Here is a 21,182-nt window from a genome sequence, read left to right as displayed (position 1 = left end):
ATTTAACCTCAGTAAAAGTGTATATATGTAAGCCATAATGAACCTTTATATATATTTTTTTGAATGAATATTAAATTATATTCATCAAAAAAACCTGGTTACAACTAGTGCATTTTTATGTAAAAATCTATTTCTTTCCCCCTTTACAAATCCAGATTATAACCTCAAGCAAAGTTTATTTTTATTTACAATCTAGCACCAAACCAATACTGCAAAATTTCTTGCATTCTCTTGCCTCCTTTAATTCTCATCAGACTTAGCTTATTACGAACTCTTTTCTCAACCAACTTCTGTAGAGCTGACAATAGCAATGGCTTATCATCATGTTTGATCTTATTTCTTTTCCTCTATAACGTATAAACCGCAGCTTGAAATGCATATCTAATACAGAAGAATTTCTTTCTTTCCATGGACTGATCTGTGATCAAGCTTATTATCGCATTCCAATAATTTGTGTAAGCACTACCCAACATCCCTTTCACAAAGAATTCCCACAGCCGAGAAGAGAAGGAACACCCTTTATATATTTTCGATAAAACTTTATAGACTATTCTTCTTTGGTAAGACTGGTCTATATACAAAATAAAGATGGGTCGTTTGAATTTAGCTTAGAAAATCTTATTAGAAAAAAACTAGGGAAGTCATAAGAAATTTAGTATATTTTATTTGTGGTAACTACCGTGTGATATTTTTGCTGTCCATAATTAGTATTAACCAGGCTTGTTATATAAGTTTTGTTGTGTGAAATTAATATTTCCTGGCCAGAGATTTAGGGGAAAATATAATAGTCTACTTTATGTGGTCATTGTGATCCTCTAGCCATATATAAATGGACCTAGTTAATATGTCAAACATTTTTTTCTGATTTGATGTAATTCAAACGAAAAAGGGTTGGCGAAGCATATGATTTAAAGTTGTGAACCAGCATCCAAGAGTATACATATAACTCTTACTAAAATAAAAATTTGTAATGAAATTATTTTAAAGAGAATTTAACATTACATTGTAATACTTGATTATCCTTTTGATGCCTAATTTTCTACAAATAAAATTCCATGGGATGGTTGATTCAATAATGAATTAGATTTTCCTTTTTTTATACCCAAGAAACATACATTGATTCATTTTGATTAAATAGTTGACATTAATCCATGCACAATTAATCTACGTATAAAATGCTAATGTGGCATATATGTGACGAGAGCCAATTTATTTAAAATGTCAGAGACAGTATACTTCCAATATGTGAGAATGTATGCGTACCAATATCAATCAATAATTACGAGGTCAACTATATACATAGGTATTGCTCAAATGACAATATATACATCAATATAATAAAACAGTTCAACTGGTATGTTCAGATTCTGCTATAATCGTCATCAAAACAATTGTTTACATCTCAATGTTTTTTGCAATTTAGCATTTTAGCGGCCGATTATGCATTTTCTTGTTTAGTAGTCTGTTAACAATTAAACTTAAGCATTTCTTTTGTGGTGTATGCATATTTGAATATCGTTCCGGGAAAGATTAATTAGCAGAGTTCAAACAAAAGATACACAAAGATGCATAGAAAAGTAAATAAGACACTGCAATTGAGCTAAGGTGGGAGTGACGCCGTTTTGTGAACCAGTAGAAAGATTATATTTTGACAAATGTGGTAGTCAATCGCTGTGACCAAATTGATAGTTGATACTTGTAGTATATAACTAGTACTTGTATGCAACTTAGTCACGATATTTGCGACAGTATTTTGTTTTATCAGAATTTGTTATGATTTTACTCTAAAAAATGCAACAATTATTTAAAACAAATGTGCAACATAATAACAATAACAAACCATGTTGAGGATCGATACTTCTATTCTACTCGATTTATCTATAAATTCACATGAATCAATCTAACTAAATTAACGAGGGTTCTCTCTACAAAATGTACAATTGGTGCGATACATAAATTCGCAAACATTCACTGTGAACAAGGATTATAGTCGTCTTTGTTTACATCAGTGGAGATTACTCATTCTGTCTTAATGTGGGTTATATAATCCAAAGAGTACAAGCCAAATAATTAAATAAAGAGTACCAGGAGCAAAACCCATATGTAGAGAAAACACCATCTTTTTTTTTTTAACACTAAACGCTTATATTAAATTAAAAATCCAAAAGTCTTAGACAGTCACAACCGAAGATGTAATCGACAATTAGGTGTTATATATATATTAAGATAGCTAAATAATAATGTGGTAAAAGAGAGAAAAGACTAGTAAAAAGATTCACTTGTGAAATCTTAAAACCGTTGTTCGAAAGAACATGATGAAATCGGATTTGATGCCAACGTTGAAATGCCTAATCGGGGTTTGAGAGCGGTTGAAAACTGTCGATTATTATACTCGCATCGTAGGAGACAAATACTGGTTGATCCTCTAATAAAACTCCCTGCTGAAGGAAAAGTGGAACATGAACTCCGGTTCTATAGTATTTATCGAAGAGAGCAAAAGATGCTAATTCCAATCGAGTGAGAACTCTCATCGTAACAGGACGAGGGAGGAGATATGGACGGATCCGTAGGGGCAAGCCGGTGAAACTAACAAAACACCATCTCTTATATATAAAATTCTCTTCGTTTTTTTTTTAACAACAAACTTTCATTCATCTATAAAATGTCATTGCTGATTTACTTGCGAAGAAGGCTGTGTATGCTCTCTGTGTCTTGAATATTAAATTCTCTCATTCTACAAGCCACTATAGAAATCAGTGCCGTCCCAAACATTTTGGTGGCCTGAAGCATTTTTTTCAAATGTAACCCTAATAAATTTTTATTTGTTAAAAACACATCTTCTAGTTCCCATTCAGTCTCTTTTGTGACATATAGTAAATCGTAAATATTTTTATCAACTTCAACTTTAAAAAACAAATTCTGCAGAAGCAACCTAAACTGGAATTGCTAACATATATTTTTTTTGAAAAAGAATTGCTAACATATTTGATAAACAATCCATGAGTTATACTAAAATCTTCCATTACTTTCATAGAGTTCAATATTTCAGCAACTCTTTTAACTTCTGCTTGTAGTGCCATTTTTAGAAGTTCGATCTCCGAACATAAATAATTTCATAAATACCACCCCCCAACAACCATTGTTATTCTAAAATTCAATTCAAAAGCACTTTATAACTAATTATTAATCAACTTGTTAACAAGATTTAAGATTTTTCCATACTAAGTAAAGAAATAAAGAAGAAGATTAAATTTTTTAAAAAAATATGAAGGAAGAAATAAAGAAGAAGATTTGTTAACAAGTATCCGTGGTTTTATATCAAGCTAAATAAAATGAAAAGTACTGTACATAAAATAGAAGATGTGGCCTAATTTTTTTTAAAAAAAAATTGTGGCCTAAAAAAAATTGTGGCCTAAAGCTAATGTTTTATCTGCCTTATAAGAGGCACGGGCCTGATAGAAATGTTTGAATCTGAGAATCATTGCCTTTTCTCTTTTCTCAAATTTCGTGTTCGTAATCCTGTATGAAAAAAATAAATTCAGTTGACATAGTATTTGTGATACTGTATGAATAATAACTTGTGACCGATTGTTCAATTAATCGGATGGAATATATTAGTTTACCAACCTGCCACTGGTGGGCCTGATCACGATTGCTAGACTTGACCGCGTGGAATATTTTTTTTGGTCAACAGCTTTTCATTCAACTAATAAAAGCTTACATATTGTTTTGCAACATAAGAGAAGCGAGAGCATTTTTTGCAAGATTATCCGCTACAAGGTTTGCAGAGCGCGGAATTAAAACAAAAGATAAAGATGTGAAGAGAGGAATGAGGTGACTAATATCGCATAGAAGTCCCGCTATCTCGTTCAACACCGACCCTGATCGCAGGGCAGAGATGAGGACGCTTGAGTCCGATAGAATCTGGAGCCTTGAAAACCCCTCCTTTGATGCTTCCTGCATCGCCTTCCGAATGGCTAGAGCCTCCGCTATTAGAGCTGATCCGACAAAGCTGCGCGACTCCGCGCCTTGGATCTCCACATGGGTCTTCTTATCCTGTATAAACCAACCAAATCCAGCACATTTAGTCTCAACATTCCAAGCCCCATCCACCGAACATGTCGGAACCTCAGTCACAATCCTCTCTGTATTGCTATACAAATTGCATTTATTAGGCAATCTCTGCATATGAATTATTCTTCTTTTTTTGTGCACCAATAATTTGAAATAAAAGCTGCGAATAGAGAAAAGTTTTTTTCTTGATGCAAAGAATAAGGAAAAGTTGAGAATATGAAATATTCTATACAATAATTATATTTATATTTTATGCAAGACGGACTATTTTCTACTTTTTGCTAAACAACATACTATTTTGTAACTATTTTAGCTTAGTCTAATGCGCAACCCCATATATTGTATCGTTCTATTCTCAATTTTAATAACATAAAAACAGAAGTAATACATTCTTACTTTGTAATTAATTGATCAAATTTTACTTGTAATTTCTAAGGAGATTTTTACTATATATAAATGTAATATACTGAGATAATTTTCGAAGATACAAAAAAGTTCGATGGGAGTAAGGGGTCCATTAATGATGAACATGAACCCGAGACAGTGAAATTTGAATAGAACTCATTTGTTGATGTTTCGGAAACTCTTGGATTTATTTAAGAGATCCGCAATAATTGAGGTGTAGACAAAACTCAATTTTGTCGTTATGTTTCCTATGTTTCTCGTAATTATTGGAAGCTGTATAACACACACTGACACAAATAAAGACGCACCGAAAAAAAAAACTGGTGGTCAATCAATCAAGGCTCTGAATGGTAACTGCGGTTTAAACGGTGCTGGATAAACGGTTCAATTACGGTGCAGTTTTAACAGTTATAAAAACGTATAGATATATGGTATATGTAGAGATTTTTGTTACTGTTAACTACGGTACAGGACGGAGCGGTTGTAAACATTCGAAGCCTAAGTGTATTGCCTCATATATTTAACCTAATTTAACTCCGGGTTTTCAAAAGGTAAAACTTCAAATAATAAATAAAAGACTAAAAAAATAATTCTACATAAACTGAGAATCAAAAACTGAATTGGATTCAAACTGAAAAAACTAAATTCAAAACCGAACCGATGTTCACAAACATCTAAGTGATTTATATATTTCTGAAACTGAAAAACCAAAACAGAATTAAAAACCGAACAGGTACCCAACTATTCAAAGTATAGTCTATATACCTAAAATATTAATTATATTTAGTTTTGAAATTATCAAATATTCTAAAAAGCTAATTATAAACCAAACTACTCTGAAAAATCCGAATTTTCTTATTCAAAATATTTTAAATTATCTAAATTATCTAAAAATATAATTATACAATTTTTTGTCTAAAATATTTAAATTTATAAGAATTATCAGATATTTTATCCGAAAATTTCAAAATTATGATTTTATCCAATTATCTGAAAAACTGAAGTCAAATCGGAACCGAATTAGACTATGCATTTTATTGGATATCAGCCAGTTTCTAACATTGTTATCTGAACTAAACCAAAAATCAAAATAACTAAATAAAATTTTTATAAATAACCGAATGGTTTATATCTCTAGAATAAAAAAAATTGAAATTCAAAAAGCCAAACTGGAATTGAACCGAAAACTAAACACTCAAACCCTAGTTGAACTGCTTTCTCGCATTACTAGATAACACCGCAATTTTAATTTAATTTACAGATAACTTAAGTTGTTGACTTATTATAGTTCAACTGATATTAAAACCATGAGTTTTGTAAATAAAAATCATATACTAATATATGGATGTGATTAAATAGAATGGCTTATCCTTAAGGTTTGTGGCTATTCCTGATCCAGAAACCTACTAGTGAGCTGGATATTTAACAATAATGTTCATGGTGGATCCTATACATATTGTTGTCTCTAAAGTAGCTATATGTATAAAATATTTTGTGGGAAAGAAAATAATTTATATGTGATCAAGAATCATTCTGAAATGAAATTGGAGAAAAAAATCTTAAAGATTATAAATATTTGGAGTATTTTTCAGCTTTGTCAACAAAGTTTCACCATAGTAAATTTGGCAAACAAGGGATGACTGGTTGGAACTATTGTTAGGACTTAATTTTAAAGTTAGTCACAAAATCCAGATGATCAATTTTATTTCTGATCCGGTTAATCAATGAATCAAGAAGAAATGGTTAGGAGTATAAATTTCAACGAAAAGACCGTTGAAAAGTAGATTGTAAATCAAGATGTGTTAATCGGTATTGGCCTTTTGCTTTGTTGATCCGGAATATATTATTACCATTGCACTTATGTACCCTTTGACACTGCACGTTCTCATCGAAAGTACATATTCTCCCGTAATTTGTTTTGAATCATTTTTTTGAAAAGCCTCAATTACAAAAACAAAATATGCATTGTTGTTTTTGGTAAAAGTAATATATATTATTCTTGGATTACGAAAATTTTCCATTTTATTAAACAGAATTAGAAAACTAGATTTTGAAGCATTATAAAATATTTTTTCCTTCTACGATGGAATAGTTTACCTAACATTAGGGCAAACCAAAACATTAAGTTTTTCTCTGAGACCTTCCGTTCAACATCGAAAATCATCTCATATTTTCTTGTAGATTTTTTTTTGACGTGTAACATCTTGAAGACTGAGTTGTGTAGCCAAATTCATACGACCACAACTTAGAAGTATGTATAGGAACATATAATTGATCAAAAAGAACCTATGAGATAAATATATAAGCCAAGATAGCTAACACAACAGAAATCATAATTACAAGTAGTGAAAAGAAGTATTACGAGTTGCTGATGATCATACATAGATTTGAAGCTAATAGACTCACATTTTCATATTTGCTTTTAGATGGCACAGGTCGGTTTAATATTTTAAATATTTGCAAGATCTCTTGACTGTCATCACAAATTTGTTGAAATGACTATCTTACTTTGCTTTTGATTGGCACATCTATTTTGAAATCTTTCATAGTAACTCATTTATCATGAATTATTTAGGATAAACACGTCAACTTAGTTTTAACATATTTCTGATTTTATTGATTTTATATTCGATTAATCTCAGGATAAAATTACTACTGTAATAAAATTTTCATTTAAACTATTCTGTTTATATTAATTAGCATATAACCCCATATTTTTAAGTTTTAAATAGGGCACTGATTAATTTGATGATTTAAGAATAGGAGTTTATCGATCTATATGTAGATTAAAACAAATCATTCATATATATAGGCTCCATGGATAATAGCATATTTATCATTTAGAAGAAAAGTGTACACATATAGAGACGTGCTTATATATACATGTGTATTCATATATAGAGAAACTAATCTCGCAAATGATGTGTATACATATAAACATACATTGATATATGAGAGCAGTGGCGGAGGCACATGGAATAATAGGGGGGCATCTGCCCCCAACTCATTTTGAAAATCTCATGTAAAGTATTGACTAATTCTAAATATGCCCTCCTGTTTTAACAAATCTATACTTAGTTTTATGAACAGTTCTAATTATGCTCCGTACAAACTTTTTTTCTAGTTCCGCCCTGTATGGGAGAGATATGTATTATTGAAGCAAAGTGATGGGAATAAGGGTAAACTCAAGGGGAAGAGTCTATTGCCAAGTAGGGAAGTTTATATGTGTTTGATTGCAGAAAGAGTGACGGATTTAACATTCTTTGTCGTGATCTAATTATTCGTCTTTTGTATTCCTTAGCAGCCTTCTTCGTCATATATATTAAATATTGTTAAACCCATTTTTTTGTCTTTTTAGTATTAACTATTGTAAAAAATTGGGCTACCTCTATTAATTAATCGCAAACGTACAAAAATATTGTTGAATACCGTCTTGCAATATTTCTACTTTTAAAACGCGAGATGATCATTTAGATGGCACAAGTTTTATGCATCACAGTATTTAATATACTATTGATATTTCTATGACTGAATAAATAAGTTTTGTGATGCAGTCGGGCGATCATAGGATTTAAAAGGTTGCATGCGAGATTTAGTAAAGATTTCAATAAAAAAAATTTTAAAAAAATTTATGAGCTTATGTTTATATAATTTTCTTCAAAAAATTGAGGATTTGTAACAAATGTTTTATCAGGTTTCGGTCCTCAATGCAGTTGATTGATTACATTATGATTTGTATGTATTATAGTTATTTAATTGAGTATTTGGATTCAGAGATCCGAAGGGTAACATCTAACTACTAGGCAAATCATTGTGTCAACTAATATAATTTTGTTTTAAAATTGAACGAACAAGACATGATTATGTGACTCATGTCACGAACGCTGGGTAAGAAAAGCAAACCAAAGATATTCATGATGGTAAATTTAAATGCTCGCACAAGAAAGAAAGTACATGCAAGTATCAAGGAATACATAAACAATACTAATGTTCAAAAAAAAAAACATATGTATACCAAATCCTAATATCATTATGATTTAAACAATACTAAAGTTCAAATAGTACACTTATATATATTCTAAATAAATGCACATGGCATGCAATTTACCGTTCTATCTTGCAGACCAAATCCTAATATCATTATGATTTATTTATACCATCTGTTGACATTGACTCTTGTTAGACTATTTATGTACTCGGTTTCTATGTATATTTGTAGCCTGTAAAAATTCTGTTGAATATATTTCATCATTATATTTACTGTTATGCGTTTAGTTTTCATTAAACCATTTGCAAAATATTAAATATATTCTGTTAGTTCTATCATATGTATACAAATAATTTAGTAGGCATGATGCAAGTTAAGCTACGGATTCACATCCAGTCATGAATCATATTCTGAAACAAACATATAGACATTTTTATATGCGGTATGAGATCTGCGCGTTTATGAGATACGACACAAAAGATATATACATGCAGTAGAATCCATAATCACCGAGCGATACTAATATATTATCAAACACGTGAACATTTTTCTGCGATTTTAGACCATACATAATGATAATGAATAAAACTCGAATTCGTTCGATCTTGAGCAAATGGACACCCAAAGACTCTAAGGCCGTGCGCATTCCGGGGAGCAATGAGCCAATTAATGAGGGCCAAAAACGTTAATATATACGGATAATAAATTCACCGACGAATATTAAAAGTTCCTATTGTAAAGGGCAATTACTGGGACAGGAGAACGATGTTTCTTTGTATGCAAGTGAAATAAATAGCTAATGGATCCGATACTCGTTTGATTCTGCTTTGACTTATGACCATTAGTTATTGTTTTCAATATTACTTTAATACAACACTCTTATTTTAGGCTCTAATTTATTTTTAGGTAAAATGTTAGGTTATAATTATTCCATTTACATCAACATGGACCTTAAATAAGCACATATTTAGGAAATATCTATGTAACTATATCTGAAATGGTAGTAGTTCATTGCATCTTAGTTATCAAACAGTGTCTTAAATAAATATCGAAACATTCATTGTATCTCAAAAGCATATATCTTGATTGGAACATAATCTCTAATCATTGATCAATTGTTCAGAAAAGAACGTGCGGGAAGCATAAATCAATATACAATATTGATTTAAATTAATAAAACAAAACTTGTAAAACTATATATATTATAAATTTTCCTCAAAAAAACTATATATATTATAAATTTTGTTAGATTTTGTAAAATTGCAGAACAGTTTTAGTACTATAATCCCCATTTTCCGAGCTCGATTATCTCTTTATGAAACTAGGAAACTATATGTAGTACTGTATAAAAAATGTGTTCCACCGGATTTTAATTTTTAAGTTTCCACTAGATAGTTTAAAAAAAAAGTTTCCACGAGATTTTGACTCTTTCTTTCAAAACTTATAACTATTTTTGTTTACAAAATTTTATTTAATAAATATTATAATTTAAATTTGTTACAGAAATATTATAATTGAATCCATTAAGTATTTTAAATTTTATATATTTTTTCAAAATTTGTGTACATTATTATTATAAAATTTATTTAATATTTAAAAATTATATAAAATAATTTACGAAAATGTCATTTTAGCTTTGTTACATGTTTATAAGTTTGAATTTCAGTCTTAAATTTGTGAAATAAAGCGAGAACGTTAGTTTGAGATGTTAATATATTCATATTTTCGATATATGAATATTATTTTTTCATAAATTTGAAAAATATAATTATAGGTATTATACAAACTAATTTGTATTATAACGCTATATCATAATTTTTTTAAAATAAATTTTTACTTTTAATAATCTTTGTAATTTATTTTGTATTACATTGATTTATAATATATTTTTACGAAATAAAAATTGTTCATATAAAATTATATTTGTAGTTCTAATATATAGAATTGAAATTAAAGTTTGTATAAATATAACTATATAATAATCAAATATGATTTTTTTGGTGTGCTTACATTTATTTTAGTTAATTTTTAACAACCTTAAACTTAAATGGAGTAATAAATTTTTTAACATGTTTTTCATAGGTTAAAATTTGTTTTTATAATTTTTTATACAGAAGAGATAATGTGTTTGTTAAAATTGTCTTATATTTGACTATATATTGTATGCTTATATGTATATTTGATTATTTTTTATTCTAATGCATTTCAATAGAAAACCTCTTTACACATAGTTAAACATATTTTTGAGGATGCAAACCGGCTTTTGAGTAACGCTAAATTCCATTGTAACTAATATGAACAATTCCATAAAAAATATCTCAACTAAATTTTGTTAAGTTTTTTAATACCAAAACTTTTTTGTTACCCACTTTAATACTTTAACTAATTATTTTATCCATTATAATACACAAGATTTTAAAATGTGCCCATTTTAATACCTAAACTGTTTTTATTTTAATCAAAAATATTAATAATTTTTTTTTAATAATGATATTGTATTAATAATGTTCGTTAAAACCTAATTTTATTTTGTTTTATAAACTTCAAAAATTAAATGAACATCAAGAATATTTTGAAAGTGATGTCGTATGAATAAAATTATAAACACTTCAAATCCCAATAAGCCAATGACACGTACGCTGTACCATTTTATCTAAATTACGTTTTCAGCAATAATAATTCATAACAAGGAAAAGAAAATGACACACTTAATATCAGGATGCACATGTGTGACGAGTGAAATAATACTTGAAAGACAAAGAAGAGAATACAGATGAAATTTGTATAATTGACACCAAATGATTCGGAATGATATAATTTAGATACGTGGGAAATTGTTATCTACAAGTTATAAGCATCTTATATTCTCGATTGTGATGGGCATATATATATCAATGAATCTCATAATGCATTGAACCCTGCACCTTTATATTTATCTATTAGTAGTTTACGTTGTATATGTGTTCATATAGGAAGTTAGTATGTTTAAACTAAATAATGAAAACAGCAACGACAAAAATTAACGACTCTCGGCAACAGATATCTCGGTTCTCGCATCGATGAAGAACGTAGCAAAATGTGATACTTGGTGTGAATTGCAGAATCCCGTGAACCATCAAATTTTTAACCGCAAGTTGCGCTCCAAGCCTTCTGATCTTCTGGCACGTCTGCTTGGGTGTCACAAATCGTCGGAAAAATGTATTCATGATTGACGTATTTTTCTTCTTCTTTTTTGGTAGCTATACCAACAAAAATAAGTTACTATACGAGTTTTTATCATATATTCTTAAAAATTCTTATTTCACGGTAGGCAATTAAATATTTATCCAGCATATATATATATATATATATTAAATAGAATTAATGTACAGGTTAATATGAAAATTTTATGTGTGTTTTGTTTTATAAATCTCGTCTCTGTGATCAATTTAGCAAAAATATTTGAAACAGAATTTAATGCAAGAACCTAAACACATATACGAATTATACTTTCACCAGAACTGGGGAAAATCCGATATAGTGAATATTGTACATAAATAAATCATGTATATATAACCTGTATAAGTTATTTCATTACTTTTGGAAAAATATACTTTATTTCCTTGTCGTATTAAAGTGACACATCGTATTTTCTTAAGAATCACCAAACGGTATCTTCTTTCTCCTCAATGGAAATCCACCTTTCCCTTGTTATCATCTTTTATAAGAGACGCATATGCAAGATTTAACCTATCACATTAAAATTAAAAGTCAGAAAATAAAAAAGTATTTTTATATGTATTACTTGACTATTTTTTTAATACATTGTTGAAATAGTTATAACATTAACTTCTACATGTTCAATGAGCTGGAAAATGCTCTTTAGAATCTAGACATACAGATTTTTTACCAGTGAAATGTTTTTTTAAAAAGATGTTTTATCCTGTTCAGAAAAAAAAAACAGTAAAGATTGCACGTTTAGATCATATTCAGTATTATTCCACCAAACAGAAACAATATTTACTTAAGTGATAATATTCTAGCAGTCAATGTCATGTTAATAACAACAACAGAAATTTGATGGATACTTTTAGCAAATATCAATCTATTCTTATTAATTTAGATGTTTTAGAAACAAATTTGTTTCACATAAGTAGATTTTTTGTATTTTCTGTGAAAAAATGTGATTTTCAAAACAAATAATTGATTTTATTGAAAAATTACAGAAAATACAAAAATTATTATTAGTTAAAAATTATTAAAAACTTACAGAAAATAATATATTTATTATAATAATTTAATGTATTTTTAAATATGTGTAAAAACACTAAAAAATATATTATTGTGAAACGAATTGAGTATAATATACTAATGTAGTAATATGCTGCGAGAGATATGGAAAACAGTGTTGACAAAAGAGGGGCAGTTTGATTGGGGGAGGTTGAAGAAGCGTGTCATCGAGAACTTTGAGCTTATGATTAATTAAGATTTAGTTTTATTTAATATTCGCCGCCGCAATGCTATTGGACTCATTCATTCCTTTACGATACCAATAAAAAACTATGGTCAGATATTTTTTTCGGCTCGATGGTCAGACTCGATTTTCAGGTTTTCCATCATAATCACATGAACTGATTTTAATTTTGTCACGACCCTTTTTAGAAGGGCTTTTATTTTTAACCAAATGATTTCACCATGTATCATACACCCCCCTTACAAATATGCGGGCTGCTAACATTAACTACAGCTAAGCTCATTATAAAAAAAAGTTTAATCGATTTAAACCCCAGATTAATTGATTCGAAGTATGTGTCGTCAATTACAATTATATATGTAAATAACATAACGAAATTAAATAAATACATGCCTCATATAGTTGTATATTAAACTAGATTAAACCGATACATATACAAAGTTAGATAGACATCACGAAATATTTGAGTAGAATCTACTAGTTCATTACCAACTTATTTTGATTGATATTCACATAAAAACAAATATTTACAATTTCTAATCATTGTGTATTAGTTGTAGCATCAATCAATCCTACGAACAATAAAACATATCGAAGTTGATAATATGATGTGAGATGACTAATGTTCTTTTTTGAGATGGCTAATGTTGAAATCATTGTTTGAGGTAATTATATATAACTTTTTTTGTTCAACAAGGTTATTATATATAACTATGTCTATATATATATATATATGTTGACAAAAAGGTGAATATATATATATGTACGATCAATTGGTGGTAGATACATTTCACTTTCGGATTAAATGTACTTATACTTTGTCAGTTCGACAAGTTTTCACACCCTAAAAGATAATAGTACAATATAAATATATATACCATACGATATTGAGTATTCTGGTAAAACTTTTACAAAAAAAAAAGAGTATTCTGGTAAATATCATGTGTAGGGTTTGTGTTCAATCAACTTTTATATCAAGCTTGTAGACCAAGCCAGTCTTGGATAAATATCAGTTTTTACCGTCAATAATTACTAACAAGAAACTTACGTACGTTTTGTTTTCATATTCCAAGAAATTAATAAACTTTTATCACAATTAAATAATCAGCTCATGTTTGTCTAGAGTACCGACTATAAAAATAAAAGACAAATTAAATTCATGCACATATAAATCATCTAACCAAAGAATGAGACCACGTGGATGATCTAGGATCTATGCATCAAAATATATAGTCATAAGACTATCTCCAACCCACATCTAGCTTTGGCATATATTGGATTAAATCCATCTTTATTATAATTTTTTTCATTTTAGAAGAAAAAATAAAAGTGGGTTGAAGATGCTATAAACATCTAACTAAGAGTAATAGAGCTAGCCCTAGCTATAAGATTATAGTACACCCACTCTACATATAGTTTGTATTATTTGGTGTTTTTCGTCTAATTTGAAAGCTATAGACCAACCGAAGAAAGAGGTCTAGGAGAGGAAGAAATCTATAAAGTTAAAAAAAGTAAGACATCACTTCTTAAATCTTATTTTCCCTTTTAGAACTTCAACGTCATGGGACCGCTAAAGATTCTTTTGGTGTTTTCTAATTTTTTTTTTCATTTTTCTTGATGGTTTTTCTTGATTTAGATATATACTCAATCGCTCGACGTCGGGGTTGCTTCTATCAATATATACAATGACATTTTCTCTCTGTGTATTTCTAAAGCCTTCACAATCAATGGAACCAATACCGACATCTTTTCTAAGCGTATTTCGATTCGTATCCCAGTTGAAATAAGTAAAACTTGATTGTATACATCTAAGCTAACTCTCCAAACTGTTGTTACAAACAAGAAGAGTGGTAAGAAATAAGTTTAACTACTAAAAAAACATATACTCCTACTATAATTTGCTTTAACTGCCAACCAACAGAATGACACACGAATGGTAAGCACACAAGGAAACACAATAATAGCTTTATTACAAGATTGTGACATAAGATCCATCCGAAATCCCCTCACAAAAAAACAATACTTCTTTTATTTCATATTAAATGTCATTTTGAGTTTGTGCACACAAATTAAAAACAATTAATTTTATATATTTTCTATATAAAACATAATTATCTATACACCTAACCATATTTCAAATAATAAAAAAAATAAATTGTTGAATAAATTAATAAATTTTACATTGAAAGTCAAAAACGATACTTATTTTGTAATAAAACAATTTTTCTACAACAGCATTTAATATGGAACGGATGGAGTACTAATTAACTGGCGACTAAGACCATCTCCAATGGTACTCTATAATTTTCTCTATATTTCACTCTAAAATAGAGTAACTCTATTATAGAGTTGGATTTGCTCCAATGGTTCACTCTATAGTAGAGTTACTCTATAATATAGTGAAATATAGAGTATTCTTGTTTTTTCACTCTATATTTGGAGTAAAAAAATATGATTACTCTATATTTGACTCTATTATAGAGTAACTCTATTATAGAGTGAACCATTGGAGCAAATTCAACTCTATAATAGAGTTACTCTATTTTAGTGTAAATTATAGAGGAAAAAATAGAGTTCCCTTGGAGATGCTTTAAGTGTTACTACTAAACTAAGTTATCTTACGACGATCAAGGAGGAAAATGAGTCAAAGATCTTGAAAATTAAAGCATATTCGTTAGCTGAAAGTAATAAAGATACCATTACGAAAAGTTTTGTCCACAGAAAATAAAAATAATGATGAGTGAGTTACAAGCTTTATTGATATTCACAGAAAAAAAAAATCCTAATCTGGACGTTTCGATTTATTGACTACGTGGACTAACAAGACCAGCCATTGACGCTTCTTCATGAGTTCATCTTCCAGCAATAATAATCTTCTTTAGACATATTGATGTGTGCAGCAGCAGAGAGGATATCTTCCTCTACACACTTCTAAAGATTCCACGTTGCAAAGTGGGACTGAGACAAGTGGATTAGGCCTAATGATTTCAAACATCGTTTTTCTGATAACGACAAGACAACATTGGAGGATGAGGGGCATAAACATGAACTATACAACAAGATTAGCATTCATGATTGGTATAAGTGTTGATTCTTGAAAGCTACATAACAAGTCGTGGATGTAGTAATCGTACAAAATTCTTGATTGGAAAAATATTGGGCTAAGTTAATTTCCTGTAAAGCTCAAACAAGGCCTGTTACCAATCCCAAAAAGGCCTACATCAACGTGTTTGGTTGTACTTGTGTATGGAGTCAAAGTTTCATAACGATCACCAAATACAAGCACAAAGTTAAACAAATATAGATCACACACAATCTGCGATAAGCAAGCGATAAGCTCACAGAAGCCCATTAAAAAGCCCATTAAAAAGGCTTAGGCCCATCTATCTCTGACTTCAGATTTAACATGTTTACTGGGTCAATATTCCATGATCCAGAACTCAAGTCGTCACCTTTTTGATATGGGAATGTGACAAAATCAATCTGGGGATGTAGTTTTGTCGATTTTCGATGACTTTCTGTCTGAATTTTAATTAATAAAATCTTTCCGGCGATTCAACTCTTATTCCACGGCATCGGATGGTTCCTTTTCCTGACGCAGGCAAGAGAGACAGAGAGAGGTGATTGTTAAGGTTGACTTTGTGTTTCGATCTCAGATGTCGTAGACCGGTTCTTACAAAAAGAGAGGTAATAAAGGGTTGTTGTTGTGGTTTGAATGGACTTGAAAATGGATGATGTAATCGGTGGCAAGTTTAAGCTTGGTCGGAAGATCGGCGGTGGCTCTTTCGGAGAGCTTTTTTTAGGTAAATTTAAAAAAAAATTACTTCTTTTTTATCAAAATCATATTCTCTGTGCTTCGTTGAAGCTTTTATCTTTGTGGATTATTACCTTTTGAATTAAATTTGATTATTGAAAATTATTTTCAGGCGTAAGTGTACAAACCGGAGAAGAAGTCGCTGTTAAACTGGTATCTTATTCAAATCTGCTTTCTTTTATTTAATTAACATGTGATTTTTACAAAGTTTAAGCAAAAGAAAAAAAAAACATGTGATTTTAAGATCTCGTTTCTAAGTTTCATACTTTTTGGCAATTGTCTTTGTTCTTCAGCTTCATCATGTGTTTTTTTATATTGTAATTCTTGGTTTGAAGGGAAAACTAAAAAAATTGACTCTTTGTTTTTTCCTTAAGAAGATATATAATCATATATGTTAACTGAAATAGACTAAGTTAATGTGTTATTCAGTCTTTTTTTGAGTTTCATTATGTTTTGGTATTCGATAGTTAAATAGCAAGAGGGAGTCAATTGTTATAATCAGTTATGTCTAACGTTCTGTAAAATTTTGAAGGAGCCTGCGAAAACGAAGCATCCACAGCTTCATTATGAGTCGAAGATATACATGCTTCTACAAGGAGGAAGTAAGTGTACATCTCTTGTGTTCATGAGTTTGCTAACTCAAAATCTGTAGCTGCTCATGTAATTTGTGTGTGTTTATGTGGTGGTGAAGCTGGCATCCCTAGCCTCAAGTGGTTTGGGGTCCAGGGAGACTACAACGCAATGGTCATTGATCTGCTTGGTCCAAGCTTGGAAGACTTGTTCAACTACTGTAATAGGAAACTCACTTTGAAGTCAGTTTTGATGCTCGCTGATCAACTGGTGAGTATTCTATTCTCTCATGTGCTAGCTTTTTTACTTTCTTCGGTGGGTTTTGACTAAAAATGTTTGTTGACTATTGTAGATTAGCAGAGTGGAGTATATGCATTCAAGGGGGTTTCTTCATAGAGACATAAAACCAGATAATTTCTTGATGGGACTTGGTCGCAAAGCAAACCAGGTAACACTTATGTTAGACTCTATTTTCTCTCTCTCTTGGTTACTAATCATGAGTTTCTTCTTTTTTGCTTTCTTTTCATCTAAGGTGTATGTCATTGATTTTGGCCTTGCAAAGAAGTATAGGGATCTCCAAACACATAGACACATCCCCTACAGGTGATTTACTTGTGCATATATGTTTACTTTAAGTTGTGAAGGATACTTATGTTGATTTTGATTACAGAGAAAACAAGAACCTTACGGGGACAGCTCGGTATGCTAGCGTCAACACTCACCTTGGAGTCGGTAAGAACCTCATTATAACCACTTGAGGTCTGCTTCAAAGCTGTGCTTATTTGCATTTTTTTTTATGGCAGAGCAAAGTAGAAGGGATGATCTGGAGTCTCTTGGTTACGTGCTCATGTATTTCCTCAGAGGAAGGTCGTCCATGCAGATCCTTTTTTTTTTGTCTGATTAAGTCTTTCCACTCGCTTGTTCTGGTCTAAACTTTTTCTTTGTTCAGCCTCCCGTGGCAGGGACTAAAAGCTGGCACAAAGAAGCAGAAGTACGACAGAATCAGCGAGAAGAAAGTCTCAACTCCTATAGAGGTATTGTAAAAAACATCATTTGCCCCATTGATTGGAGTTAACTATTTAATTCTTTGTAACAGGTCTTGTGCAAGTCCTATCCACAAGAATTCGTATCATACTTTCAGTACTGCAGGTCTTTGCGGTTCGAAGACAAACCAGACTACTCATATTTAAGGAGGCTGTTCCGAGATTTGTTTATCCGCGAAGGTTTGCGTTTTCATCCACCAAACTTTTACTTCTTTCGATAGAAGCCTCTCTCATATGACAAACAAATTGATTCATTGTATCAGGTTATCAGTTTGACTATGTATTCGACTGGACTGCGTTGAAGCACCCTCAGAGTAGTTCAAGCTCCCGCTCCAGCTCCCACGGAAGGGTTAGTAATCTTGTCCTTCACGTTATCTCTCTATGGAGTGTCTTTACTCACTTTTTTTTCTTCTTCAGCATCGTACTGGTAAACCAGGTGTTGCTGCTGGGCCATCTGCTGAAAAACCTGAAAGGATCTCAGGTAACCAACCCTTAACTCTTTGTCAGAGTTTGAAACATATCTAACCAAATGGTGGGATCTGATCTGTTATATTCTTTACAGTTGGGAGGGAGATCCGCGACAGATTCTCAGGTGCAGTTGAAGCATTCGCGAGAAGAAACGCTACGGGAGCAAGTCCCCATCAAAACCAAACCAGACATCGAACTCTTGACGATGTTCCTCCACCAATGAAACCTGCTGTGGTAAAACATATATACACATAACCATCCTTTTCTCAATACATAACTATTGTCTGAAACTCATGTTTTTTTTTTGTTTTTTTGGGGATCAGAATATGGTATCTGAGAAAGGTAGAAGCACTTCAAGATACGGCAGTGCTTCGAGGAGAGCGGTGGCCTCTGGAAGTAGGCCAAGCTCGTCTGGTGAACAAGGGGATAGCCGCGGCTCGAGCCGTGTGGCTTCGAGCGGTGGAGGTGGCAGACCATCCGTGTTTCAGAGAAACCAGGTGGCAGCTGCTGTGAGCGGATACGACTCTAAGGCGGCCTCTGTCTTTAACCGCAACCGAGTGTCCTCTTCTAGGTCGGCACGTGACGAGGCTCTCAGAAGCTTTGAGCTTCTTTCGATCCGCAAATGAGAAACAATAAAAACAAAACATGAAGGTTTTACAATGGGATCTTTGTCTGTAAATTTGATTCTTCTTTACGCAATGTGTTGTTGTTTGTTCCTCTGTCTACACGAGACTCCCAATTTTTCATGTATTATTAATTATTACGAATTTCTCTGGATTTTTTTTTTTATTCAATTTTTACAATCTTTTATTGTAATCACGACAAGTTCTTGAGCTTATTTCTACATAACCGCCTGTTATTTTTTTGTGTGTTCTCTTGCTTGCTACGGCAGTATGAATTAGCAAATATACAAAACATATTAATTTAACGTTTGAACGATAAAAATGTACATATCCTAAGAATAGGCTTGTAAAAACCAAAACAAATAGACATTATTTTAATAAAATCAGTCTTGTTCTCGAGGCATATACACGATTTTCTTTTTCATATTTCAAAGTTATACGCTTTTTGAGGTGAATTTTGTAGTTTTTAAGTGGTTTATATATAACTAGAAAAGTTAGGTATGTATATGTTATATGCACATTGCTCTTTTCATCGTCCTTTCGTTTTATAAAACCAAAGAAAGCAACTAAGCAACTAGCAATGTCAAGTACCAAGATGAAAATTCTTTTGAAAGGGTCCGATATATATCTCAAGGATTTGGTGAGTTTTTTTAATCTTCTATCATTAAAAAGAAAAAAAAACCTTCTAGCATAATTAAGTTATTAATATTTTCATCTACGTAGTTACAAAGTGGGATTAGTTTTTTTTTTTGGGATCAAAAGTGGGATTAGTTTTTCTTTTAATCAATCTCTATGAATAAAAAGTGGTTCTGATTTCGATAATAAAAGCAATAGAAGGAGAAAAGGAACAAGAGATGCATGCAAATCGAAAATCCAATGGACGTAAAAGCTCTAAGTCCGAACACTTCAGAGGCCTTGGCAGAAGCTAAAGCCCACACATTGGTGTCTAGGCCCGTTCAACCAACAGCTCTGCTATGCAACGGTAACAGAGGACCAAAGCAGATGACGCCAAACTACGGTCTCCGTACGGCTGCTCCAGCTCACGTCACACAGCTGTGTAACAGATTTGATTCCTTAAAACTATGTGCTGTCACATGCTGAGCTGTGCCCTAGTTGGTCTCTCAGCTTTACTATATATTCAGATGTTATGTAACCATTGTAATCAAGCAAGAAACCTTGAATAAAACGTTATCTTCTTCATCTCTACCCTAAGCTTCTCTTAGCTTACATGGTATCAGAACCATGGATGGTGATCCGTTTACTTCTCCTTTAACCATCGCCCACTGCGTTACTCTCAAGCTAAATGACAAAAATTACCTCTCTTGGAAGTTTCAGTTCGAACAGTTCTTAAACAGCCAATCTCTTCTCGGCTACGTCAATGGCTCTGAACCCCGGCCCTCTCTGACCCTTACTGTCCGTACCGGTGAAGAAGATGTCGAGACTCCGAACCCTGCCTACGCTAAATGGATTCGCACCGATCAACGTATCATGGCGTGGCTCGTTGGATCTCTCTCTGAAGACGTCATCAAATGTGTCTATGGTCTTCGCTCGTCGCAGGAGTTGTGGGTGTATCTTGGTCAGAAGTACAACCGTGTCTCTCCTACTCGCAAGCTCGAGCTTCAGAGTCGTCTTCAGTCTACTCAGAAGGGCGGTAAATCTCTATCGGAATACATCTCCGAAATGAAGTTGATTTGCGACCAACTCGACTCAATCGGAGCTCCTCTGTCTGAGCACGAGAAGATCT

General features: G+C 31.5%; 1 protein-coding gene and 1 non-coding gene across 2 annotated transcripts; both read left to right on the top strand.

Moving 5' to 3' along the window:
- The first annotated feature begins 11,491 nt into the window (after positions 1 to 11,491).
- LOC117129236 lies at positions 11,492 to 11,648 on the top strand. Its single transcript, XR_004452880.1, has one exon. It is a non-coding gene; the product is annotated as a 5.8S ribosomal RNA (ribosomal RNA).
- A 4,692-nt stretch (positions 11,649 to 16,340) lies between these two features.
- On the top strand, positions 16,341 to 19,678 carry LOC103854352 (casein kinase 1-like protein 6). Its single transcript, XM_009131296.3, has 14 exons — positions 16,341 to 16,723; positions 16,847 to 16,887; positions 17,267 to 17,336; positions 17,426 to 17,574; positions 17,657 to 17,752; positions 17,837 to 17,907; positions 17,975 to 18,036; positions 18,108 to 18,171; positions 18,254 to 18,338; positions 18,401 to 18,527; positions 18,611 to 18,696; positions 18,765 to 18,828; positions 18,910 to 19,049; positions 19,139 to 19,678. The coding sequence occupies exons 1-14, from the start codon at positions 16,636 to 16,638 to the stop codon at positions 19,439 to 19,441; spliced, it is 1,446 nt and encodes a 481-aa protein (XP_009129544.1). The 5' UTR covers positions 16,341 to 16,635; the 3' UTR covers positions 19,442 to 19,678.
- The last annotated feature ends 1,504 nt before the right edge of the window (positions 19,679 to 21,182 follow it).

The sequence above is a fragment of the Brassica rapa genome, chromosome A01 (assembly GCF_000309985.2).
Source record: "Brassica rapa cultivar Chiifu-401-42 chromosome A01, CAAS_Brap_v3.01, whole genome shotgun sequence".
Classification (NCBI taxonomy): Eukaryota; Viridiplantae; Streptophyta; class Magnoliopsida; order Brassicales; family Brassicaceae; genus Brassica; species Brassica rapa.
Note: the sequence above shows the minus strand (reverse complement) of the source record. Positions and strands in the feature narration are given on the sequence as shown.